Here is a 27,167-nt window from a genome sequence, read left to right on the forward strand (position 1 = left end):
AGAATGCTCTCCATGTTATATCTGTAGAAATTTGCAAGTGCCTTTGGTGACATACCAAATAACCTCAAGGTCCTAATATAGCTGTTGTTGTGGCTTCTTTGTCCATATGATTTTATAACATCAAAGGAAAATGCAGTTTCTCCTTATAACTCATGCCATCCTGTTACAGTAACATTCTTGCAAAACTTTTCTGCACCTTTTCCAGCTTAATGACATAACCTCTACAGCGTGGTGACCAGAACTGCACACAGTATTTGCAGTGTGGGTCTCACTGAAGTCTTGTATGATTATTACATTACACCCCAATTCACTGATGAAGACAAGCTTGCCAAATGCCTTCTTCATCATCTTCTCTACCTGTGTAACCACTTCCATGGAAATATGTACTCCAGGTCTTTCTGCTCTGAACACTTTCTGGAGTTGTACCATTTACTATTAACTCTTGGCCTAACTTGACTTAAAACCTCACCAGCTCCCTCAACACTGCCTCTTTGGTCAAGAAAGCACAGCAACGTCTCCACTTTATGAAGTGAGTAAGACTCCCCGACCCCCCCCCCCCCCCATCTTAAGCAACTTTTACAGGAACACCATCAAGAGTGTCCTGACAGACACTCACCATCCTGACCAGCTGCATCATCATCAGGAATGAGAATTGCAAGGCATCTGACCAAAGGGACACAGTCTCCTTGGTATTGTCAATGATCTCTCCCATCTGTCTGAGAATCTCTTTGACCACTACCGTCAAGCAGGAGGTACTGTAGCATTAAGACAAGAACCGTTAAGATGGGAAACAGCATCTTCCCCCAGGCCGTAAAACTACCAAATTCCCTGCCGTCAGATATAAATCTCAAAATACAGTCTCATCGCGTAGGAAGCACCATTAGCATTATACTGTTTTTTAATTGTATCAAATATGCACATTATTTATTAATTTATTTGTGGTAATATTACTTTAAGCGTTATGTGTGTGAGTTACATGTACTGTGTTGTACACCTTGGTCCAGGGAAAGTTGTTTCGTTTGGCGGTTTGCATGAGTACAGTTGAATGTCAGTAAACTGAAATTGTAAAATGCAACACTCCCCACTTGTCTGATTTAGATTCTATCTCCAAGTCCTTGGCTGACTTTCACAATTTATGTAGATCTTGGAATCTTAGATATCCTCCTTCATTGTCCACTACACAACCAATCTTGTTACTATCCATAAACTTACCATTGCTCGCTACATTCTCATCCAAATGACTAATATAGATGACAAACAATCATGGAGCCAGCATCAATTCCTGAGGGTTCCAATCTGAAAAATGTGCCCTTTGCTGCTACCCTCTTTCCATCAGGCAAATTTGTATCTGTCTGTTGTCTAGTTCACTTTGGATCCTATGTGATTTAACCTTCTGGACCAGCTTACTCTGCAGGATCTTGTCAAAGGCCTTGCTCGTGACCACGTACAGTAGAAGCCAGCGACTTCCCTGCTGTTATCAATCCTCTTGGTCATCTCTTCAAATGCACGATTTTCCATGCACAAAGTCACGCTGGCAACCTCTAATCAATCCTGCACTTTCCAATTGCAGAAGCCCTCTCCAGTAGCTTACCGCACCAATGATGTGAGGCTTACCGGCCTGAATTTCTAGGCCTTGGGTAGTCCTCCTTAAACAAAGGCACATCTTCAGCTACCCTGCAGTTTTCCTGTACCTCAACCATGTCTAATGGTGACATAAACATCTCTGTCATGGCTTCAGTACATTGTTCCTACCTTTCCACAATGTCATAGAATATACTAGGTTAGGACCTGGGGATTTATCCATCTTTATCTATTGTAGGACTGCCAGCACCCTTCCCTGATTTCCCTAGCTTTTTTGACTTACTGTACAGTAAATTCTGGCACTTACTATCAATTTAAGACTTTGCACATCCCTTGTGTTTCCACACTGATCTTTAAAGGCCCCTGGTCTCTCTTTAATTACCATTTTGCCCTTAATAGATTTATAGAGTTTATTAGCATTCTCTTTTACCTAATCTGCCAAATCTGTCTAATGTCCTATTTTTGCTCTAATCTTTCCCTCATAAATTTACTCTTAATATTCTGCGTATCCCTCAAATGGTTCAATCGATCCCACCTGCCTATACCTGCCATGTGCCTCCTTTTCCCTGACCAGATTGTAATATTCCTGCTCAACCATGGCTGAATCCTTACACTCTAACAGGAGGATGCTGAACCTGAACTATTCCTATCTCATTTTTAACTGCCTCTCACTTGCCAGATGGCTCTTCACCTGCAAGCAACCTCTCCCAATCAACCTTTGCCATCAAAATCCTGTCTAAATTAGTGCCCAAAATTAGGACTTTAATGTGGAATAGTTCTATCCTTTTCCATAATTATCTTAAAACTAATAGAGTTAAGGTTGCTTGTCCCAAAGTGCTGCTTCATTGTCACTTACCCTACTTCATTCCCAATAGGCATTCCGGTGTTACCGCACCCCCCCCCCACCCCGCATCCCAAGTATACCATCTATAGGGACACAAACACTGGAATCTAGAGCAAAAACTAACTGCTGTGGGGAAAAGGGAATTGCATCAGAATTGGACCCTCTATAAATTGCTTCAGAACATTTTCTTAGTGATACTTAACATATTCCACTACATCCAGGCCCTTAGCTCTATCATCACAATCATAATTTTTACAGTATCTGCAATCTCCTTACATAATGCCCCTATGCATTTGTTCCTCTATTTCTTGCTGATAATTGGGTGGCCTAGGTTCAAACCGTGTCAAAGTTCTCCCTCCCTCATGTAACGCCCTGGGAAAGGTTTCGCTGCTAATGTAATGGTTTCTCTGTAGCAGCAGTGTGTTTGGGTTATGACTAGAGATAATGAGAGCTTTGGAACGTGTGGCGTCCAATGAGGGGAGTGGTTTTCTTGCTTGTGTACCCGAGAGCAAGGGATTCACGGTCTTTTGTTCGGAGGAAGATGGAGAGAGAAGAGGCCAGGACAGAGAGGTTGTAGACTGCAGGACTGAGTGGACATGGAATGGGGTCGGGAGTCGACAATGCCCGGGGGAAATCGAAGGAGAACGAACGGACAGGAAAATTGTGAGCTCCAACGTGCACATTAGACTGTTTCATGAAACTGGGCCCTTTTCTTTTTGTTGTTTTTTACTAACCCTCTAGTCAAATTAAGATTAAGGTTAGATGAGTGGCAGTGCTCTGATGATGTAAAGCGACAGAGGTTGGTGGAAAGTTTGAGTGGGCAGGATGGTGACATGGTGAGAGTCGTGAAGTTCCGGTACCCCATAGCTAAAGCTATCGATTACATGGGAGCACTGGAAAATGCATTTGGCACAACAGGAAGCCCAATGGAGCTCGTGACAGGGTTTCAGAACATGCGGCAGGAGAAGGGGGAGAAACTTTCTGCCTACATTTTTTGGCTAGAGAGGCAGCTAAATTGTTTGTGGCATCGGGGGGTCATTCAGGCAGCTGAGGTGGATCAGATAGCCAAGGGCCCCCGGTCCCAGGACATGATTGCTTGGGGTTTCTGACGGTCTCGTAAAATGTGTCCCCTCCATCGTTTGTGGAGCTGATCAGAGAGCTATGGGAAGAGGAGGACACGGCAGAGATGCAGGAGGCCTCCATCGGCAGGGTACGGTCCTCGGTAGTGGTCCCCTGCGGTGAAGTGACCACAGATAGCCTGCCCCGGGGCCTCCATCGGCAGGGTACGGTCCTCGGTAGTGGTCCCCTGCGGTGAAGTGACCACGGATAGCCTGCCCCGGGGCCTCCATCGGCAGGGTACGGTCCTCGGTAGTGGTCCCCTGCGGTGAAGTGACCACAGATAGCCTGCCCCGGGGCCTCCATCGGCAGGGTACGGTCCTCGGTAGTGGTCCCCTGCGGTGAGGTGACCACAGATAGCCTGCCCCGAGGCCTCCATCGACAGGGTACGGTCCTCGGTAGTGGTCCCCTGCGGTGAAGTGACCACGGATAGCCTGCCCCGGGGCCTCCATCGGCAGGGTACAGTCCTCGGTAGTGGTCCCCTGCGGTGAAGTGACCACGGATAGCCTGCCCCGGGGCCTCCATCGGCAGGGTACGGTCCTCGGTAGTGGTCCCCTGCGGTGAAGTGACCACAGATAGCCTGCCCCGGGGCCTCCATCGGCAGGGTACGGTCCTCGGTAGTGGTCCCCTGCGGTGAAGTTACCACGGATAGCCTGACCCGGGGCCTCCATCGGCAGGGTACAGTCCTCAGTAGTGGTCCCCTGCGGTGAAGTGACCACGGATAGCCTGACCCGGGGCCTCCATCGGCAGGGTACAGTCCTCGGTAGTGGTCCCCTGCGGTGAAGTGACCACAGATAGCCTGCCCCAGGGCCTCCATCAGCAGGGTACGGTCCTCGGTAGTGGTCCCCTGCGGTGAAGTGACCACGGATAGCCTGCCCCGGGAAGCAGTAGAGGAGATTGTGGCAGAGCTGAGAACAAAGAAATGTCGGCTGTTATCAGTGGGTATGACCCCCCCCCCCCCCCCATGATGGAGCTGATGGAGGGGCAGATCCCCTAAGAGGACAAACAATGTGGAGGGCTGCTGGCAGTAGGTGTCACACCAGAAGGAGAGGCAGCTCCCGGGTATCTCAGCAGAGAGTCATTGGGAAAACTTAGAGTAGACCCAGTGAGGGAACAGCCTGGTGTCTCTGGGAGAACACATTCCCAGCAATGTATCAAGGAACCCCCGAAAGCGAATGCTGGCTGGTGGCGTAATAGCATCAGCGCTGGACTTCAGGGCTGAAAGTTCCCGAGTTCAAATCCAGCCGGCTCCCATGCACACTTTCTAAATGTGCTGGGTTGAGCGTTGAGCTAGCAACTCGACCTGGTAAAGAAGAAATTGCCTGCTACAGAAACATCAACAGCAAAAAATAAGTTGATGGCCTATGCTCTCTCATGAGTTGAAAGGCAATTTCTCTTTCTTTCTTCCAGAAAGTGAAAGACCCTATTCCTTAGTGGGACCATGCTCTAGTGTGTTGCTATGAATAGAGGGTATTTATGCTAAAGCCATATTCAACACCGGGTCGCAGGTCACGTTGTAACTTTCATTTTACAACTTGTATCTGAAGCATTTACCATTGACCCCATTCAGGGTACTGGAGATTTGGGGTATCAATGCTAGTGATTATCCATACGACGGTTATTAGTCAGTGATGTTGGAGGCCGATGTGGGAGTGTCTGAGGTCCTTGATACATTGGTGCTGGTTTGTCCGGACCCCGCTGAGAAGGGTGGCATTTCAATCCTGGTGGGGACCAACCTTCTGGTGAGAAGGCTCATGGGGGCCTGCAAGGAGAAGGCGGGTGAGATCTCTTTGGGGACATTGTCTGTTCACCCAGTATTTCGAGCTGCTTTTGAGGAAGTGCGTGGCAGCATTGGGCCAGATACCGAATTTAAACAAGGGACTGTGTGATTCGCCCAGTCTAAGCCAATGGTAGTACGACCCGGGGAAGTAGCAGGAATGACGGGGACCCCCAAATTTCCCAGAGTGCCTGCAGGCAAGACCCTCTTAGTGGACGCTCTGGAAGACCATGAGGGGGAGTCAAGGTTTCCGGCTGGGGTACTGGTGAGGCCCGAAATGCAGAAGCCCTCGGTTGTACAGGCGAATGGGATGGCAGTGATTGTCAGTAACACTATGTAGAGGGAGGTCACTTTCAAGCGGGGGATGCCCCTGGTGCACCTGTTCCCAATGACGGTAATGTCTAGTGTCCCTCTGAGACAAGCCAAGGAGAAACTTTTGTGGAAAGGGGGCAAGTTGACCGTTCAGTCATTCAACTTCGGGGACTCCCCAGTTCCTGTGGATTGGAAAAGGAGGCTGGTAGAGAAGATGTTGAATTTGGAAGGTGTCTTTTCCATTGGCAAGTTTGATGTGAGTTGTTCCAAGAGCACACGTCACATTATCCGGGTAACTGAGGATACCCCGTTCAGAGAAAGCTCACGGAGACTGGCCCTGCAGAGGTGGAGGACGTTCGGCAGCTTTTGTGTAAGTTGAAGGAAACTGGGAACATCACCGAGTCACAAAGCCCCCATGTGTCCACAATAGTAATGGCCAGAAAGAAGAATGGGAAGTTATGGTTGAGTGTGGACTATAGGACTCTGAACAGGCACACCGTTACGATCCCGAGGGTTAAAAACACGCTGGCCTGTTTGAGTGGTGTGAAGTGGTTCAGTGTGCTGGACTTGGAGTGGATATTACCAGATCCCCATGAGTGAGGTTGACAAAGAGAAGTCAGCATTTATATGTCCTCTGGGATTTTTCCAGTTGGAAAGGATGTCCCAGGGCATTTCAGGAGCTCCTGCAACTTTCCAGTGTGTCATGGAGAAGACAGTGGGGGGTATGAACTTGCTTGAGGTATTGGCGTATCTGGATGACCTCATAGTATTTGGATCCACCTTGGAAGAACATGAGGCGAGGCCACTGAAGGTGCTGGGCCGCCTGAAAGCTGAAGCGTTAAAACTTTCCCTGGACAAGTGCCAATTCTACCAAACGCCTGTTAGCTATGTTGGACACATAGTCTCATGTATGGAGTAGCTACAGATCCAGTTAAGATAGAGGTGGTGACCTCTTGGCCAAGACCCCAGACTGTGAGTGCGCTGTGCTCGTTCCCCAGGTTCGATGGTTACTATCGAAGGCTACGCAAAAGTGAGTCACCTGTTGAATCAGCTTCTGTGAGATTACCCTCCCTTGGGGAAGAAAGGGAGGGGGAAGAAAGGAGAGGAGGGTAGAGAGTACCTTAGCTCATCAGAGCCCTTTGGACCAAGGGTGGGATGCGAAATGTGAAGAGGCCTTTCATTTGCTGAAGAACCTGCTGACACAGGCACCTGTACTGGCTTTTGCAGACCCCTGATTGCCGTATGTTCTGCATATGGATGCCAGCCGAGAGGTCTTAGGGGGTGTCCTGTTTCAGGATCAGGCCACTGGGTTGAGGCCTGTGATGTTTGTCAGCCAGAATCTGTTGCCCTCTGAGAAAAACTATCCCATGCACAAGTTGGAGTTTCTGGTATTAAAATGGGTGGTGGTTTAGCTGAGTGACTACCTCTACAGGGCCAAGTCTGAGGTGAGGACGGTCAACAATCCCCTAAATTATATCCTGACCTCGGTGAAAGTGGATGCCACAGGCCATCGGTGGTTGGCAGGGTTGTCTGCCCTTAATTTCAGCCTGAAGTACCCGTCGGGAAGCAGGAACATTGATGTGGGTGCTTTGTTCCGACAGACGCATGAGGGACTGAACATGGACAAAGGGTGAAGGTCATGTGTCAGTTTGTCATCACAGTGAAGGCAGAGGGAAAGGAGGGACAGGAGCGAGCGGTGGATCAATTGAGAGCTTTCGAAGATGCCATACCACAAGTTCACTGTAACCTGACTGCTGTGAAGACAAATCAGCTGCTGGAATTAAGTTTGAGGGAAGTGGCAGCGGCTCAGCGAGATGACCCGGGATTCAGTACCTTTCGGTCAGTGGTTAAAAAGGGAGACATGGTTCAGGCAGAGAAGATGAAGCACGCAACAGTGTCTCCATTACTGAGAGAATGGCCCCAGTTGGAGTTGTGGAACGTATACCAGATCTCATCACCCCCAGACCGACCTCAGTGTTGCCAGCTGGTTCTGCCGGAAAAGTATCGGAGGATTGTGTTGAAGTCACTTCATGATGCTTCTGGACATTTGGGGGTGGAAAAGACCTATGGGTTGCTCAGAGACCGGTTTTACTGTCCCCGAATGAAGTCGAAGGTTGAAGAATACTGCAGGTCATGCATTCGCTGCATACGGCGGAAGATGCTGCCTACGCGGGCAGCTCCCTTGTCCCACTGGCAGAGTGCGGGGCCCCTGGACCTGGTGTGTATGGATTTCCTGTCAATAGAACCCGATGCTAGCAACACAGCGAATGTCTTAGTCATCACGGACCACTACACCAGATACGCTCGGGCTTTTCCTACCAAGGACCAGAGGGTTTCCACAGTGGCCGAAGTGCTATAGGAGAAGTATTTCATTTATTATGGCCTCCCCAGGTGAACACACAGTGATCAGGGACAGGATTTCGAGAGCAGGCTCATCCATGAGCTACTGGGCACTCTTGGTGTTGAGAAGGCAAGGACCACGCCCTATCACCCACAGGGTGATCCCCAGCCCAAGAGATTTAATCGAACCTTGCTAGACATCCTCGGGACCTTGGAGATCAGCAAGAAGAGCAAGTGGAGTCAACATATTGGACATAGAACCATAGAACACTACAGCACAGTACAGGCCCTTCAGCCCTCCATGTTGTGCCGACCCATATAATCCTTAAAAAAAGTACTGAACCCACACTACCCCACAACCCTCCATTTTTCTTTCATCCATGTGCCTGTCCAAGAGGCTCTTAAATACCCCTGATGTTTTAGCCTCCACCACCATCCCTGGCAAGTCATTCCAGGCCCTCACTACCCTCTGTGTAAAAAACTTACCCCTGATGTCTCCCCTAAACTTCCCTCCCTTAATTTTGTACATATGTCCTCTGGTGTTTGCTATTGGTGCCCTGGGAAACAGGTACTGACTATCCACCCTATCTATGCCTCCCATAATCTTGTAGACCTCTATCAAGTCCCCTCTCATTCTTCTACGCTCCAAAGAGAAAAGTCCCAGCTCTGCTAACCTTGCTTCATATGACTTGCCCTCCAATCCAGGCAACATCCTGGTAAATCTCCTCTGCACCATCTCCATAGCTTCCACATCCTTCCTATAATGAGGTGAACAGAATTGAACATAATACTCTAAGTGTGGTCTCACCAGAGATTTGTAGAGTTGCAACATGACCTCTCTACTCTTGAACTCAATCCTTCTGTTAATGAAGCCTAGCATCCCATAGGTCTTCTTAACTGCCCTATCAACCTGTGCAGTGACCTTGAGGGATGTATGGATTTGAACCCCAAGATCCCTTTGTTCATCCACACTCTTAAGTAACTGACCATTAATCCTGTACTCAGTCTTCTGGTTTGTCCTTCCAAAATGCATCATCTCACACTTGTCCAGATTGAACTCCAGCTGCCATTTTTCTGCCCAACTCTGCAGCCTGTCTATATCCTCTTGTAACCTTCGACAACCTACAGCTCCATCCATAACTCCGCCAATCTTCGTGTCATCCGCAAACTTACTCACCCATCCTTCCACCTCTACATCCAGGTCATTTATAAAAATTACAAATAGCAGGAGTCCCAGGACAGATCCCTGCGGCACACCACTAGTCACCGACCTCCAGGCAGAATACTTTCCTTCCACAACTACCCTCTGCTTTCTTCCTTTAAGCCAATTTTTTATCCAATCAGCCAAGGTTCCACTTATCCCATGCCTCATGACTTTCTGGATGAGTCTCTCATGAGGGACTTTGTCAAATGCTTGGCTGAAGTCCATGTAGACCACATCCACTGCCCTACCCTCATCAATTTCTTTTGTTACCTCTTCAAAAAACTCAATCAGGCTTGTGAGACACGATCGTCCCTTCACAAAGCCATGTTGACTATTCATGAGTAGACTTTATTCTCCAAATGCTTGTTGATCCTATCCTTAAGAATCCTTTCCAGTAGTATCACCAACGTAAGACTCACCAGTCTATAGTTCCCAAGTTTCTCCCTATTACCTTTTTTAAACAAGGGAACTACATTTGCCATTCTCCAGTCTTCCGGCACTTCCCCTGTAGCCAAGGAGGATTCAAAGATCATAGCTAATGCTCCTGCGATCTCTTCTCTCAATTCCCACAACAACCTGGGGTGTATCATATCCGGCCCTGGGGATTTATCCATCTTAATGTTTTTAAGAAGATCCAGCACTTCTTCCTTAATTTCCACATTGTCCAGCACACAGGCCCGCTCTACTTCGACCTCATCCTGATCAAGATCCTTTTCACTTGTGAATACTGAAGCAAAGTATTCATTTAGGACCTCCCCAACCTTCTCCGCCTCCAGGCACATGTTGCCCTCTTTATCCTTTAACGGTCCCACCTTTGTTCTCGTCATCCTCCTATTCTTCACATACGCATAGAATGCCTTGGGGTTCTCCTTAATCCTACATGCCAAGGCCTTCTCATGCTCCCTTCGAGCTCTCCTAAGTCCTTTCTTTAGCTCCTTCCTGGCTACCCTATATTTCTCATAAGCCCCTCCTACTTCCTGCTTCTTATATCTAACATATGCTTCCTTCTTCCTCTTGACGAGTTGCCTCCCGTGTTTTGTCAGCCATGGTTCCTTTTTCCTATCATTTTTTCCTTGCCTCGGTGGGACAAACCTATCCTGAACCCAGCTCAAGTGGTCCCTAAACTTCTCCCACATTACTTCTGTGCTTTCCCCTTTGAACATCTGTTTCCAATTTACTCTTGCTAGTTCCTGCCTCATCCCTTCAAAGTTAGCCCTTCCCCAGTTAAGCACTTTACCATTTTGTCTGATTTTATCCCTTTCCATAGCTATGCTGAAGCTAAGGGAGTTGTCGTCACTCTCACCAAAATGCTCCCCCACAAAGAGGTCTGTCACCTGACCAGGTTCATTACTCAGAACTAGATCCAGTATAGCCTCTCCTCTTGTCAGCCAATCCAGATTCTGTGTCAGGAATCCTTCTTGAACACACCTGACAAATTCAGCCTCATCTATCCCCTTTGCACTCAGGAGGTGCCAGTTAATATGAGGGATGTTGAAGTCACCCATAACTACTACCCTGTATTTCCTGCTCCATTCTAAAATCTGCCTGCTTATCTGCTCCTGGGTGTCCCGAGGGCTACTTAGGGGCCTATAGACTACTCCCAGCACAGTGATTGATCCCTTCCTATTTCTGACTTCCACCCAGACTGACTCCATGGACTCTCCTTCTGCAGTGTCCTCCCTTTCTATAGCTGTGATACTATCCCTGACCAGCAATGCCACTCACCCCCTTTTCTACCCCCATCCTATAACTTTTAAAACACCTGAACCCCGGGACCTGCATCATCCAATCCTGCCCTTCCTCCAACCAAGTTTCAGTAACGGCCACAACATCGTAGTTCCACATACTAATCCATGCTCTAAGTTCATCCTCTTTGTTCCTAATACTCCTAGCATTGAAATAGACACATCTCAACCCCTTTAACTGGCTACAATTATGTTCTGTCCCCTGCCTGTCCTTCCTCATCAACTCAGAACTCTTAGCATCATGCCCTTGTCCTTCTACCTTAATCCCTGCATTCACATTCTGATTCCCACCCCCTGCCAAACTAGTTTAAACCCTCCCCAACAGCTCTATCAAGCGTGGCCACAGAGTCCTCTTACTAGGTGTAGGCTCCAGATCGGGCTCTGGGTCAACCTGCACTTCTTGTCCCAGAGGGAGAAAATGGTTCCAATGGAGAATCTTGACAGGTCCATTCCCATCCTCTGGTTTCACCAGGAAAACTGGTGACTCTCCAACACAAAGGGCATAGCCACCCAGCGATCAGTCAACTTATGCTTCCCCGGCAGCCCCAAATTCCGTATGAGACCTCAGTCTCCCGACAGGAGTTGGGAGAACTTCACCTTTTGATCATACCTCTTCTTATTTCCTTGGTTCTCTTTGGTAGACATGACCCCAGCTAATTCCTAAACCCTTTTCAGCTCTCTTCTCATATCAGACACATAATTCAGCTAAGGCTTCGGTGGTAAGTCCCCGAATATTGGATATTGGATATTGGTCCCCCTGGGATTCAAGTGCAACCTGTCCTTTTTGTACAGGTCACACCTGCCCCAAAAAGAGGTCACAATGATCCAGAAATCTGAATCTCTGCCTCCTGCTCCATTCCCTCAGCCACGCATTTATCCTCCACCTCATTCTATTCCTATTCTCACTGTCGCTTTGCACAGGCAGTAATCCCAAGATTACTACCTTTGAGGTCCTGCTTTTCAACAGGACAGCAGGACCAACAGCAGGAGAGGTTAGGCCGGCCCCCGCCACAGAGAGTGATACAGATTCGGAGGGTGAGGACCTGGAGGTGTGGTTTAGGCTGTCTTTTGCTAACTCCCCATTGATTGAGGAAGAGACTTCCAGCCCTTCTCCCACTGAGTCAGGTGAAATCGGGAGGGGGTGGGCTATTTGGCAAAGGATGAAGCAATGCTTAGCCAAGGGACAGAGGTCTCCGAGTTGCAGGTGGGCTTGAATGATAGGCCGGGGGAGGCCTCGCCAGGTAGACCAGAAGTATCCCCAGTAGTGTCCGAACATGAAGAGGTAGATGAGGGGGAACGGAGGTCTCACAGAATCAGGAGACCACTGGACAGGCTGGCCTATGTAGCACCGGGGGAACAGAGTATGGCCCCTTCTGCTTTGGGGAGCTATGTCACTGCCTTTTACACTTGAGTTGGACTTTATGTTTTGCAAGAAGGGTTGGCAAATTACTTCAAAGTCATGAGGACGTGACTAAATTTGGTAGGGGGAGAATGTAATACCCTGGGAAAGGTTTCACTGCTAATGTAATGGTTTCTCTGCAGCAGCAGTGTGTTTGGGTTATGACTAGAGATAGCGAGGGCTTTGGAACGTGTGGCGTCCAATTAGAGGAGTGGTTTTCTTGCTTGTGTGCCTGAGTGCGAGGGATTCGCGGGCTTTTGTTTGGCGGAAGGTGGAGAGAGAAAAGGCCCGAGTGGAGAGGTTGTAGACTGCAGGACTGAGTGGACGTGGAATGGGGTCGGGAGTTGACGGCACCCGGGGGAAATTGAACGAGAACGAACAGACGGGAAAACCGTGAGCTCCAGTGCGTGCATTAGACTGTTTCATTAAAATGGGCCCTTTTTCTTTTTGTTTTCTTTACTAACCCTCTAGCCAAATTAAGAATTATAAAGCTCAATCGTTTAATTGCATATGGTGTACTGGTTGTTATTTCATGGTACTGATTTGTAACGGGGAAAACATCACGCAGCATCCACCCAAACAAGACTTCCACAAGTTTGGCAGGCCAAAGCGCGTCTTTCCCTAGACTGAGTTCCATCTATATAGCCTGATTGGATGCTCCCTTATCTCCTACCCCAACCACTATCATATCTATAGTATTTGTACCCCAGAGCACTGAGTTGCCCATTCTGTTTATCACTGAATATTTGTGTACTTAGTTTTGGAATGTCTTGACCACAACATAGTTTATATGATTTCAACATAAACAATACTACAAAAGATTACTTATCCCTTCATTTACTCATTCTAAGCAGTGAGGATAAGTGACTATGGTATTGATAGTATACTGTATAACCTAATGTACGGCAGGGGTGGCTCTGTTGTAAAAATTCCACAATCCATATTTCAGATGGAAGCGTCATATATGCTTAATGATTGTAGCCTCTATAAGCTGAGATGTGTATAAACCTTTTAATTTTAAAGTTGTTATCTTTGCCAAATTCTCATCTGATGGATTACTTCAATAATAACAACATCTCAAGATCAAATGTATAAAATTTATTGCAAAGAAACAAGTACAAGTTCTTAATACCTGCCTTTATTTGATATTACTTTAAATATTTCTAAGTCAGGCTTTTAAAATGAAGTCAAAGCACATAGAAAGAATTTTAATCTTCAAATGCCAAATACGGACGTGATTTTAAATATCTCTGAGTTCCATGTTTCCTCAGCATTTTGAGCAAAAATGGAACATTTTGAAACATTGTTATACAAAAAAATGCCCTTCATGTGATGGTAAGCAATCAACAGGGCGCTGGAGCTAATGCACAGTAGCAAAGTCAGATTTGTACTAATTCTTCTCCAAATCAATATATGGGAAAAGGAAAGGACATTTGATTAGTCTAATGAGAATCTCAAAGGGTTGAAATATGAAGTGGATATCAAGATTTTAAAAGAACTTCTACAACAAGCAAGTTCTCGAGGAAAGCCCCTTCTGTCCCTGAGGAACAAACAGCCATTCTGGCCACAGCTGACGTGAGAGGATCGCAGCCAGGATAAGTCCAGGCAAAGCTGTGGGGCGAGACATCGTACCTGATCAGGTGCTGCAAAATTGAGTTTATGGCAGTGGAAGAAGACAATTTCTATCATCGTCCTAACATTTAGTTGTATACTTAACAAACACAGCAGAGGGTTTGTGGGAGGCAGTCGTTATGTAGAATTGACAGTTGTCAGAGTGTCAGATGATTTCTCTAAGGGCTACCATGTAATTGAAAAATATGAGATGGACAGGGATGGATATCCAGATGTAATGGTACTGGAACAGAAAGAAGTTATGGCAGGCTGAAGGGAGATGGTTCTGTGCAAGTGTAGTTTTATCCAGATAGAAAGCAGAGGACAGATATTGTGATCAGTTGCCTGTAAACTCAAATCGATGAGGAAGGATAGATCATCACAGCTGCAATTGTGACTTTGATGGACGCTGTTTCAGTGCTGCTGCTGCGATGGAAAACGGACTTCAGAATTGCAGAAAGGATGAGTGTGGGTTTAACTAATAGCAGCACCTTCAAGCGTCCTAGAAAGTTAAAGGATGGCATAGGTTAGTTTGCAAGGTCAACATTTTTTTGAGCAGTTCAACTATTGTTTACAAAGCATAACTAAAAAGAAGCAGTTTACCAAATTACCATGTTTACTTTGCCTGATGAAAACTGTGAGGAACAAATAGTTCTTCTAATCAAGTTGTTGGAAGACAATAAAAATCTCATGCCACCGTGCCGGATAATTATTTTCCTCAAAATGCTGAAGAACAAGATACACAGGAAAAAGACATAATAAAGGAACGCAGTATTAATCACCAAACTTTTATTATGATCTTTCCAAATTTGGGGTTCAGAACAGTCAATGCATTAACAAAGAGCTGAGAATACTTTTCCCATCTGGTGATATCTATGTGTACCGTCAAGCTCTTGTATTTTGTTAAATCATGATTGTGTTTTTATATTTTCTAATTCTATATCTATGTTTTTGTATTAAAGTTTTTTTAGACTTTACTCATTATGATTTATTTCTTCTGCAATAAAGCATTGTTTTTGCCTGGATATTTTCAATAGTTCCCTTCACATGGGAACACCACGTTCCCATGGTAGACCGTAGACTGTGGTAGACCGTTTCTCCAAGGCTGTGCACTTGATAGCCCTCCCTAAACTCCCTTCCTCTCAAGAAACCGCAGTTCTTCTCGTCTGTCATGTATTCAGCCTCCACGGAATCCCCGCAGACATCGTCTCCGATCAAGGTCCCCAGTTCGTCTCACATGTATGGAAGGCCTTCTGTCAAGCCTCAGGTCCATCGGTCAGCCTGTCATCCGGCTTCCATTCACAGACGAATGGGCAGATGGAACGGGACAACCAAGACCTGGAGGGGATGCTACATTGTGTAATGTCAAACAACCCATCGACCTGGAGCGACCACCTCCCGTGGGTTGAGTACACCCTCACCCTCTGGTGAGCTCTGCCATTGGAAGGTCTCCATTCCAGTGTTCCCTGGGGTACCAACCCCCGCTGCTCCCTGCGAAGAAGAGGAGATTGCGGTACCGTTGTTTCAGGACCATACCGATCGGTGCCTTAAGGTTTGAGAGGAGACACGCACGGCCCTACTCAGGTCAGCAAAACACAGTAAGAAGAAGGCCGACCGACACCGGACTCCAGCGCCTCAGAACCAACCGGGACAGATGGTGTGGCTATCATCCAAGGGCATCCCGCTCAAGAACGAGCATAGGAAACTTGCCCCTCGCTTCCTGGGACCATTCAAGGTCAAAAGTGTTGTCAATCCTGCAGCGGTCTGCCTAAAACTGCTGAGATCTATGCGCATCCACCCAACTTTTCATGTTTCCCAGTTAAAGCCAGTTTCCGACAGCCCCTTGTGTCCCCCGGCTGAGACTCCCCCACCTGCCCGTATCATTGACAACCATCCGGCGTACACTGTCCGAAGACTACTGGATGTGCATCATAGGGGCAGGGGTTTCCAATACCTGGTAGATTGGGAAGGGTACGGTCCAGAAGAGCATTCCTGGGTCCCCCGCTCCTTCATACTAGACCCTTCCCTCATCCAGGATTTTCATCGGGACCATTCAGACAGGCCTGGAGAATCGCCTGGAGGCTCCTGTTGAGGGAGGGGTACTGTCATGGTCCCTTCTAGCAATCCCCCACCTTGCTATTTACCTCAGGAATTGGGCCTCAATCCCTTTGTTTAGTTCCCAATCATTCCCAGGTTCCACTAACTGCAAACACCTGCTTTCCATCAGAAAGTGCAGGATAAAGACCCTGTGATCACAACAAGGAGCTGCCAGTTCGTTGGTCAACTCTGATGTGAGTAACCTCATTTCCTGGTTCTTAGGACTGCCAGTTCTAAGTCTAACATTGCTCCTGGATACCGATTCCACGCTCACTATGTCAATGACACCTCCCGACTCTGCCTCCGCGCCCATGTTTTGCACTTGGGTTCGTCCACCACCATGCTCGTGTAACAGCAACAGGACTGTGGCAAAATAGATATAAGAGGTGGCAACATGTTCAAGAAACTTGCAGGGAAACAGACCACGGACAAAGTTTTCTGAACATAGTAAAGAGAATTCTCGAAGAATTTACAGAATAGAAGGCTGGCAAATGGACTAGCCAAGTCCAAAAGCAAGTGGAAGGAGAGAAAAATAAATGACTAACATGTAATGCTTCACCGTAATGAGCCCTTGACCAGCGTAATTGCGATCTTTCAGGTGACAGTTCAGATAAGGACACTTAAATGTACAGTCAGTGCTAATTTTCAAAGAAGAAATGCTGTTGTTGCACTTTTCAGTTGCCACAGACTACATTTGCACAACATTCTTTACTACTAATTCTAAAACATCAAACCCCTCCAGCTTTGAGTCAGCATTTACTTCAAAAACACAGCAATGTTTTTCTCCCTAATGTTTTTGGCTCTAACACAAGATTTGATACTGTAAAGGCAACTTGGCCTGAGGCACCAGTATGTCTTTCCCCAGTCTCCTTCCACTCCCAAAGATGTGCTGAATAGTAGGTTAATTAATTGGCTGATGTGAAATAGTGTGGATGACAATAAGATAATCAGGCAACTGGTGAAAGAGAATGGCTTACAAGAAAGTGTAACATCTTCTTCATTTTTTTTTGTTAAGAACTAATGTCCTTGATAAACCTCAAATATGAAACTATTGCAAGCAGCCTGGTTCAGGTTTAAACATATGGAGATAGTGCTTGTAAAATAGAGTTCATGGCAGTGGAAGAAGATAATTTCTATCATCTTAATGTTTAGTTGTCAACCTAACAATAGCAGCTGAGGTTTTGAAAGAATCAGTGGTTATGCAGAAAAGTCAGTTTGACTTAAAACACTGTAAAATAATGTTCAAACGGCTGTTCTGCATTTCCTATGAATGCAAATTCTCTTCAGATGTTCTCCACTGAAATGGTGATGGTTGTTAGGCTCTCAGATATTATCATTACAAATTTCAGACAAGTTTTGTTACCAACATGTCACTCATTCTGGTCTATGTTATTTGTTTTAACAAACAACACTGAAACATTTGATACCCCTTACTGATGTAGCAGTCAAGAAAGCATATCATTTCTGTATGGCTTGCCCACGAGGATTCTCTTGGATCCTGACCCGTTGCAGCTCAGGCTGATGTGGTGCTGCTCTGCTCTGGACTGTCAGATCCTATAGAGAGTGCAAAACACTGCCCAGATCATCCCAGGCTCATCAGTGCCTTCCACCCAGTTCATCCTCATGATACATTGCATCAGCAAGGTTAACAGTACCAGTAAGGATGTTCAACCTCCCTGACTGTTCCCTTCTCTTCTAACTTCTAGGAGAAGATACAGGAGATTGAAAGTCCAGGTTGCAAAACTCAAGGATAGCTCCTTCACCCCTGCTATCAGAATTCTGAGCAGATCATTTCTTTCATACCCCTCCCGATGGAGCTGCCTTCATTCTATCTCCTGGGTTATGGTCACTTTAGCTTTCCGTTTTGCACTGCCTCACTTTGCCCCATGGTTCTCTGCACCACTCCATTGTTTTTGAACTCACCACTGTATTTATTGTGTTATCTATAATTACCATGTTTGCTTAAGATGTGAGCTTCACATGAGCAAAGAGTTGCACCCAGCTGCATAAAACAAGAAAAGTAGTGAATTTGACTGGTTCTTCCCCAGTTCTGGAGTTTACAAAGTGAAACTCACTGATCTAAGTCATATTGTAGAGTTCCAAACTGTAGATAGGTGACGAAGTCCAGGGCGATGTGCGACCAGGGACGACCAGGGACAGGTAGAGGATGAGGTAAACCCACAGGGCACAGATGGAACATGCCGAGAAATAGGAACGGGTACGCCCCCATGGATGGCCACCAAAACTGTTTTTTCAGGAGCACTAGGGTCCGATCACCCCCGGGGTGGCAGGCAAACCGAGACGTGTGCCCCCGTTGGAGAACCTGAGACCTGACGGAAACGGGCACATACAGGTGATCACCGGGTCCATTGCCAGGGTCAGGGTCATCCCATTGGGCTTCTTTTACTTTGGACTCGATCTCCCAAGTGAGGGTGGCAAACACACACGATGGTGGGAGGATGGTCCCTGGCTGGAAGTGTCTTCCTTGGAGTCGTATTGGTGGGAGAGCGCGTCCAGCTTCCTGTTCTTGGACCCTGGATGGTATGTGAGGGAAAATTTGAACCGTCCCAAATAAATAAACAAACAAACAAACAAACAAATAATTAATTAATTAAAAGAAACCTGAAAGTCGCCTCACAGGTAGATAGAGCAGTTAAGAAAGCTTATGGGGTGTTAGCTTTCATAAGTCGAGGGATAGAGTTTAAGAGTCGCGATGTAATGATGCAGCTCTATAAAACTCTAGTTAGGCCACACTTGGAGTACTGTGTCCAGTTCTGGTCGCCTCAGTATAGGAAGGATGTGGAAGCATTGGAAAGTGTACAGAGGAGATTTACCAGGATGCTGCCTGGTTTAGAGAGTATGGATTATGATCAGAGATTAAGGGAGCTAAGGCTTTACTCTTTGGAGAGAAGGAGGATGAGAGGAGACATGATAGAGTTGTACAAGATATTAAGAGGAATAGATAGAGTGGACAGCCAGTGCCTCTTCCCCAGTACACCACTGCTCAATACAAGAGGACATGGCTTATGGTAAGGGGAGGGAAGTTCAAGGGGGATATTAGAGGAAGGTTTTTTACTCTATCAAGTCCCCTCTCATTCTTCTACGCTCCAAAGAGAAAAGTCCCAGCTCTGCTAACCTTGCTTCATATGACTTGTTCTCCAATCCAGGCAACATCCTGGTAAATCTCCTCTGCACCCTCTCCATAGCTTCCACATCCTTTCTATAATGAGGTGACCAGAATTGAACACAATACTCTAAGTGCGGTCTCACCAGAGATATGTAGAGTTGCAACGTAACCTCTCTACTCTTGAACTCAATCCCCCGTTAATGAAGCTTAGCATCCCATAGGCCTTCTTAACTACCCTATCAACCTGTGCAGCGACCTTGAGGGATGTATGGATTTGAACCCCAACGTCCCTTTGTTCATTCACACTCTTAAGTAACTGACCATTAATCCTGTACTCAGTCTTCTGGTTTGTCCTTCCAAAATGCATCGCCTCACACTTGGCTGGATTGAACTCCATCTGCCATTTTTCTGCCCAACTCTGCAGCCTGTCTATATCCTCTTGTAACCTTCGACCACCTACAGCTCCATCCACAACTCTTCCAATCTTCGTGTCATCCACAAACTTACTCACCCATCCTTCCGCCTCTATATCCAGGTCATTTATAAAAATCACAAATAGCAGGAGTCCCAGGACAGATCCCTGCGGCACTCCACTAGTCACCGACCTCCAGGCAGAATACTTTCCTTCCACAACTACCCTCTGCTTTCTTCCTTTAAGCCAATTTTTTATCCAATCAGCCAAGGTTCCACTTATCCCATGCCTCATGACTTTCTGGATGAGCCTCTCATGAGGGACCTTGTCAAATGCTTGGCTGAAGTCCACGTAGACCACATCCACTGCCCTACCCTCATCAATTTCTTTTGTTACCTCTTCAATAAACTCAATCAGGCTTGTGAGGCACGATCTTCCCTTCACAAAGCCATGTTGACTATCCATGAGTAGACTGTACTTCTCCTAATGCACAGACACACAGGACAGCAACTGTCCTCAGAGCAAATGGAAGTACTTGTTTATGTAGGACTCACTGTTGAAAATTATGGAATGTTCAAAGGTGAGGTGATATGTCCATATATTTTCTGGACCTTTATTTGAAGAAGCCATGGATAGAGAGGTCAGAGTGAGAGTGTGATAGAGGGCTAAGGTATCCAACAATAATAGCCCAGCATCACTCAACAACTAGACCTTAATTGGGACATGAAAATGAGTCAGATATATGGTCTGTTAAGCTTGGTGGACATACAGTGTACATTTCCATGGATTGTGAGCAACATTTCTAAAAGTTTTTTTTATCTTGATTGCCTTCCACCAAAATATTAAACATTTATTTCTACTTAAAAAAATAAGCACACTTATTTATATGCAATTAAGTGTTTACAGTTCTACTTGACGTGAATTAATGGAGGCACATTACAATGTTCAGATTTAATGAGCTTACTTCTTGATATTAACAGTTTTCATTTGTATGAGATGCTTAGTGAAAGTACTAGAATGAAAATTCATCATTTTATTATTACAAAATCCATTCAATCAGTGTAAAACAGACACAGAGCTGACAGGACTGGAAAACTGCCACTGGAATTTTCAGAGATGCATGGCATTGTTGTGAGTCCGTGCCACAGGCTCTATTGCTTTTTGAAGAATCTCTTCGCATCAACTCCGTCATATGAGTAAGTCTGTAGGACATCCAACAGAGATTATCATTCCAGTTCTAAACACAAGGAGCTTTTTTTATAATAATAATACACCCAATCTTAGAAAATTATATTTTAAAATATGCTTTAACATTTAATCTTGAAAGATCCTAAGGTAGTGCTCACACCTCAGTAATTTCACTGAGATGTGGCTCAGTTAAGAATCACACTTTGTGTCAAATGAAGAAGCTCAAGTGTCAGGAGCTTCTGAAACTCATTGTGTTGGCCATCAAAGGAATTTAGCAGGACCAAGCCTCACATCACTTCACTCCCTCCACAGATTATAACACTTTTGGGTGGAAGTTTGGGTGATGTAAACTCGTTACTTGAAATAATTGTGCATTTTGTACTGTTTTGAAGTATCAGCTTGATTTAATCATGGAAGTCTTAATGTCTTGGGTTCAAGTTGGCACATTGTTTAAATAGTACTTCTGTGCAATATGCTAGTTTACTATTTGCAAAGGGATCGTGCATGGACAACAAAGAAAAAGCAAATATCTCTGAGCAAACACAAGGAAATCTGCAGATGCTGGCAATTCAAACAACAACACACACAAAATGCTGGTGGAACACAATAGGCCAGGCAGCATCTATAAGGAGAATCACTGTCAACGTTTCAGGCCGAGAACCTTCGTCAGGCCTAACAGAAAGGAAAGATACTAAGAGATTTTAAGAGATTTCAAATCTCTTAGTATCTTTCCTTTCAGTTAGTCCTGACAAAGGGTCTCGGCCCGAAACGTCGACAGTGCTTCTCCCTGTAGATGCTGCCTGGCCTGCCAAATATCTCTGAGGTTCCTGCAGATAACATTAAGATGCAATGGCATATGGTTGCCAACTCCTTCGTCAGTCTGGGTAAGGTTCAGATTCTAAATTTCATTTTCAGCTTGATCCACACATGTTTCTGACCCCTGGTGTTTTTTGTCTTGACCCGTTTCCCACTGCACACTGGCTCTCATTGAAATCCTCCCTATATTCTTGATCCCCTGCATTCCTAACCCTGAACTTGAACTTTGCCCAGCTATAACCAGATAACCCACCACTCACCAGACCTCACATCTAGTTACAAACATACCCACCTTCCTAACTCCTGAAGCTCCTGGTCCTGACTGCCATCTTGGCACTGCCTGCTAGCTGAATATTGATACTTCACTACATGACAGCAGAATGCATCAAATGCGATCTATCTCACGGCAAACAAGACTCATTGAACAGCATGGGAGAAGGATCTGGACACATTTGCCCACATAATTTTCAATTGTGAATACATTGATCTGTGGACAATAAGTTAGTGGATTGTGAGGTTAGTGTAGAGCTATAGAGTCATCGAGATGTACAGAACAGAGACTGGTCCTTGCGTCTAATTCGTTCATGCTGACCAAAGTGTCTTCCTGAGTTAGTCCCATTTGCCTGCATTTGATCTTTTTCCCTCTGAACATTCCATCTCCACAAACATGTCAAGATGTCTTTTAAACATTGTAATTGTACCCACCTTGACCACTTCCTTCTATCAGACCTACCACCCTGTGTGTAAACCTCTGCTTTCCAGTTGTAGACTCGCCTGACATTCTTTATCTATCTTATCTATCAAAACTTAAGCCTTCTTCACTCCAGAGAAAATACAGGTAGTCTCAGTTTATACAGTTTCTCCATAAAATTCAAGCTCCACAGTCACTGCAAAGATCTTGAGAATCTTTTCTCCACTCTTCCTAGCTTAATCACAGAGTGCTGACCAGGCCAGCAGACAATATCTCAGGTATGGCCTCACCAATGTCTTGCACAGCTGTTTCCACAATGAATGAAGGCGTGCATCTCCTTTACCACATTTTCTAGTTGTGTTGGCACTTTCAGAGGAAAATGCAGTTATATCCCTGGGTCTCCCTGTTCTAAACACTCACAACTGTCACTTACTGTGTATTTCCTATCCTTGTTTAATTTCCCAAACGGAAGTAGCACAATAGTAGTGATTAGCACAACGCTTTATTGTACAGATGACCTAGTAATTTCCCATTGCTGCCTAAAAGGAGTTAGTAAGTTCTCCCTGTGACCATGTGGGTTTCTTCCCACAGTCCAGACGTGTACTGGTTGAAGGGTCAGTTGGTCATTGTAAATTGTCCTGTAATTAGACTAGGGTTAAACCAGGGGATTGCTGGGTGGTACAGCTTGAAGGGCCCGAAGGGCCTATTCTGAGCCGTCTCTCAATCAATCAATAAATCACAATAAATAAATTACATCACTCTGTTCTTGCATTAATTAAATTCCATCTGCTATTTTCTTCACCACTTTCCTCATTAATTTACATCCTGCTTAGCCATAGACAACCTTATAACACCATCAATGCCATCTGTGAACTCACTAATTATGCATTTACATTAACATCCAAATTTTTAACAGGTATGACAAACAACAGGCCTCTAACCTGAGAAACAACCCTCCACTACCGTCCTCAGATTTCTACCACCATACCTAATTGTATGGTCTCCCTTGATCACCCTTCTGGAACAGCCTACCATGTGGGACCTTTGCACTCAAGGGAAGCTGCACTTTAGCAATCACTCAGATTAAGCAGAGCTGATTTTTGTCTGCTTAAATGGATTTACAGATATTGAGCAGTATTTCCTGCCCAGCCTTTCTCCATTAACTAACAGATTATTTATTAGTTATTTATTTATTATTTATCGTTACTATTTGGGATAAGCTTTCCATGTGTAATATTGGATCTTACTTTGCTAACAAGAGTGATGATTTCAAAAGTGGCTTAGTGCAAGTGAAATGTATTTGGATGTCCTGAGAGTGTGTTTTTTAAATACATGCTAGACATTTGTCTCTGACGGGCAGTGTTAAACATGTATTTTAGCAGAGACTAATGTTGTTTTCCTTTTCTGATGATCAAACTATACAGTATTCAGTCTCTTCTATAATGGATGATTTGCACTGCTGATTAAGGATAGATTTATAGGTAAAATACATATACAAAGTGATTGAAAATAATTAGAATAGGAAAAAATGTTAATTGTAATTCTTTGTATATAAATTTGAAAACAAATCCTAATGATTTGAGACCACGTACAAACACAGTGTAGTCAAACATTGATTTTTCTCATAAAACTGAGAACCAGCAAAAGCTTTACCTGAACAAGTTCATTGCCAACAATTTCCCTGTGCGTTAAGAGTTCCTTGCCATTGTCCTTCCTGGTGAACTTTCCTAAAAGTTTGTCTCCCTCAAGATTCCATGAACCCTATCACACAAAAACATACTTTACATTTGTTCCAAAATGAACATCTCTTGTGAATTAGACAAAATAATTATAGGAATGCACAGAATGAATGCAAGACACAATAATAAACAAGATATGAGTTAACGGAAAGGCCATTTTATATTATTCTTACCACATTTCCCAGAATAATGTCTTAAATACACAGTGAAGTTTATTAATCTGCATAAAGGAAATAAATTGTTTTATAACTTTACTTGAAGTTCTGTTCCATCTGCCAAGGAATACTCAAAGGATACTCCCAGCGTGAACTCGACGTCTTTTGTGCGGAAGGTACTGGACTCTTTAACGGTAAACTTATTTCCATCTTGGTGAATTGTAATCTTCAGGTTATCATGAAGTGCAAGTTTTCTCTTCATAACATTTACCCCTGGTAATTAAAGTGAGAATTGTACAATTATTTAATTGAATGAGAAATGCATTAATTTGAAAATAAATTATAACAGTTCCTTTCTCACCCATAAGAACAATAATGCCTATTTTGATACTTATATTGAGAAGAGCTTATATAAAACATATTGCAAATCATAAAGAAAACATATTGTTTATTTCTATTAGAAACAGAAAGTACAAAAGATAATCTCATCATAACCATGTTAGTACTTTATATTACAGCATTAAATTCAATGAATCAAAATTTCTTCAGGTACACAGACTTAATTTGTTTTTTCACAAAGTCCCTTTGCAAGGTAGTAATGAATGTGCTAAGACCATCTTTAGCCTTAGTGAAATTCAGGGTTGTTTTGAACTACAGCAGTCTTCAGAAGCTGCCAAATTTCTAGTAATAGAATAAGATATTCTGGATTTCACAATAATTGCATTTTAGTGCATTGATACTTACACTTTTTTTCTGAAGGGATAGGCTATAATCTCATTAAACACTTACCCATCTGGTCCATAAACTGTTCATAGTTCTCATTTCTTTCAACCTTCCAGGTACCATTGAACGTCATCTTTGCACCTAGGGTGAGTTCCTCCAACAAGTGAGCAACTCTTCTACAGCTCTGTTTTTAAGACAACAATTACAACCAGCCTGAACACACCCTGGGTGGTTAAAGTTCAACTGCCACATATGACTCCTTCCAAGGACGTCATGGTACAGAATGATTTTAGTGTGTTTTAACTATAACAGCAGGCCAAGTCCAATCAAGTTGATTATGCAACTTGATTGTTTTGTTTAATCAGGCATGCATCATCTTTGTTATCAATGTGAAATATAATCATTGCTCTCTTGATTCAAGTAAACATTGTTTTATTGTTTCAAAAGCATTATTAACTGAGAAATAAAATACTAGGGTGGTCTGAAAACCTGGAATGGGGAGTCTTTTTATGTAGGTACAGATTCCTTCTAAGAGTTGAGCTCAGACATTTAGTATATGATATATCCATTTAGCTGTTCTTGATCTGCACAGCAAAAACTATTTAATGAGACTAAGACAACAAAATATATTGAAACTATTAGTTTTCCTTGTATACTGACAATTCTTAAGTGACCATAGCTTTAATGTTTCAATGTGGCCTGTAGCCGTCAGTGTGTTGTCAATTTAAATCCTGGTGCTGAGCAAGTGTGAACATACTTGCCACTGCCACCTTCCTAGTCAGTGCATTCCAGATTTCTACCACACTCTGGATGGCAAAAAAATTACTTCAGTTTTCGTCTGGACCTTGCCTCCTCATCTTATAACCCTACCCTCTTGTTTTGGACATCTCTCCTCTTTCCCTTGAATTCAGCCTTTCCTTCTTCCTGCTGCTGGATGTTTAGTCAGACCTCCAGTAATAAAGAGCTATAATATGATGGGCTTAATGGTGTGGAAGCTCTATCTACAGTAATGGCATTCCATAGAACATTATATTTTCACATCTAAACCAAATCCCAATTCTATATAATTAAGGATCTGATTAAATACCTGAGGTGCTGCCTGTGATTTAGATCTGACTTCCAATGTGCAGTTCACATTGTATGTATGGCACATATACCATATAGAGCCCAATATTAAATGACTGATGTCAATGGAAGTTTCCTGAGATTCATGTGAAACTTGCATACCCTGTATGCTTGTTCTGTGTACGTGTGCGTATTCACAGTCCTTACTGAACTATGTGAATGAACTTAGGCATAGCAGAGGGTGCGCATTAGCATTGCAATTGCAAGGTGTATTTGAATTTGTAAAGGAATAGAGATTTCTGGCACATTGGAAAAGTACACCGTGTTAGCAAACCCTTATCTCATTATATTTTGAAACATAAGACATAGGAGCAGAATTAGGCTACTCAGCCCATTCGAGTCTGCTCAGGCTTCCATCATGGCTAATCCCCGATCCCACTCAACCCCATATACCTGCCTTCTCGCCATAACCTTTGATGCCCTGACCAATCAAGAACCTATCAATTTTTACTTTAAGTATACCCACAGTCTTGGCTTCCACAACTGTCTGTGATGGAACATTCCACAGATTCACTACTCTCTGGCTAAAAAAGATCCTCTTTACCTCTGTTCTAAAAGGTCACCCCTCAATTTTGAGGCTGTGCCCTTTAGTTCTGGATACCTCCACCACTGGAAACATCCTCTCCATATCCACCTTATCTAGTCCTTTCAACATTCAGTAGTTTTCAATGAGATCCCCCTGCATTCTTCTAAATTCCAGTGAGTACAGGAACAAAGCTGCCAACCATCCATACCAAACCGATCATTCCCGGAACCATCCCTGTGAACCTCCTCTGGACAACCTCCAATGACAACACATCCTTTCTGAGATGTGGGGCCCAAAACTGTTGACAATACTCCCAAGTGTGGCCTGACTAGTCAGTGTCTTATAAAACCACAACATTATCTCCTTCTTTTTATATTCTATTCCCTTCAAAATGAATGCCAACATTGCATTTGCCTTCTTTAGCACGTTCTCAACCTGTAAATTAACCTTCTGGGCATCTTGCACAAGGACTCCTAAGTGGCTTTGCACCTCTGATGAATTTTCTGTTTGAACCTTCTCCCTGTTTAGATAATAGTCCACACTTTTGTTCCTTTTACCAAAATGCATCATCATATTTGTCAGGCAAGATTGCCCTTTACAGAAACTATGCTGTCTTTGACTTATTTTAGTTTCCAAGTA

The 27,167-nt window shown here is 44.5% G+C and overlaps 1 protein-coding gene across 1 annotated transcript; it reads right to left on the bottom strand.

Annotated features, from left to right (window-relative positions):
* Positions 1 to 20,501: 20,501 nt before the first annotated feature.
* Positions 20,502 to 25,103, bottom strand: fabp2 (fatty acid binding protein 2, intestinal). The gene is made up of 4 exons (XM_073063975.1): positions 24,944 to 25,103; positions 24,255 to 24,427; positions 23,914 to 24,021; positions 20,502 to 20,767 (listed from the first exon to the last, which is right to left on the bottom strand). Exons 1-4 carry the CDS (start codon positions 25,008 to 25,010, stop codon positions 20,717 to 20,719), a joined length of 399 nt encoding a protein of 132 aa, XP_072920076.1. The 5' UTR covers positions 25,011 to 25,103; the 3' UTR covers positions 20,502 to 20,716.
* Between the last annotated feature and the right edge of the window lie 2,064 nt (positions 25,104 to 27,167).

This window comes from Hemitrygon akajei, chromosome 13 (genome assembly GCF_048418815.1).
Source record: "Hemitrygon akajei chromosome 13, sHemAka1.3, whole genome shotgun sequence".
Lineage (NCBI taxonomy): Eukaryota > Metazoa > Chordata > Chondrichthyes > Myliobatiformes > Dasyatidae > Hemitrygon > Hemitrygon akajei.

What these genes read in the sequence shown, in the direction of transcription:
- fabp2 (XM_073063975.1), bottom strand. Translation starts at nt 25,010, where the DNA reads ATGACGTTCAATGGTACCTGGAAGGTTGAAAGAAATGAGAACTATGAA. An exon ending in CAGATGGAACAGAACTTCAA is followed by an intron (nt 24,022 to 24,254) that starts GTAAAGTTATAA and finishes TTTGTGTGATAG; the next exon opens with GGTTCATGGAATCTTGAGGG. An exon ending in TTGGCAATGAACTTGTTCAG is followed by an intron (nt 20,768 to 23,913) that starts GTAAAGCTTTTG and finishes GATGTCCTACAG; the next exon opens with ACTTACTCATATGACGGAGT.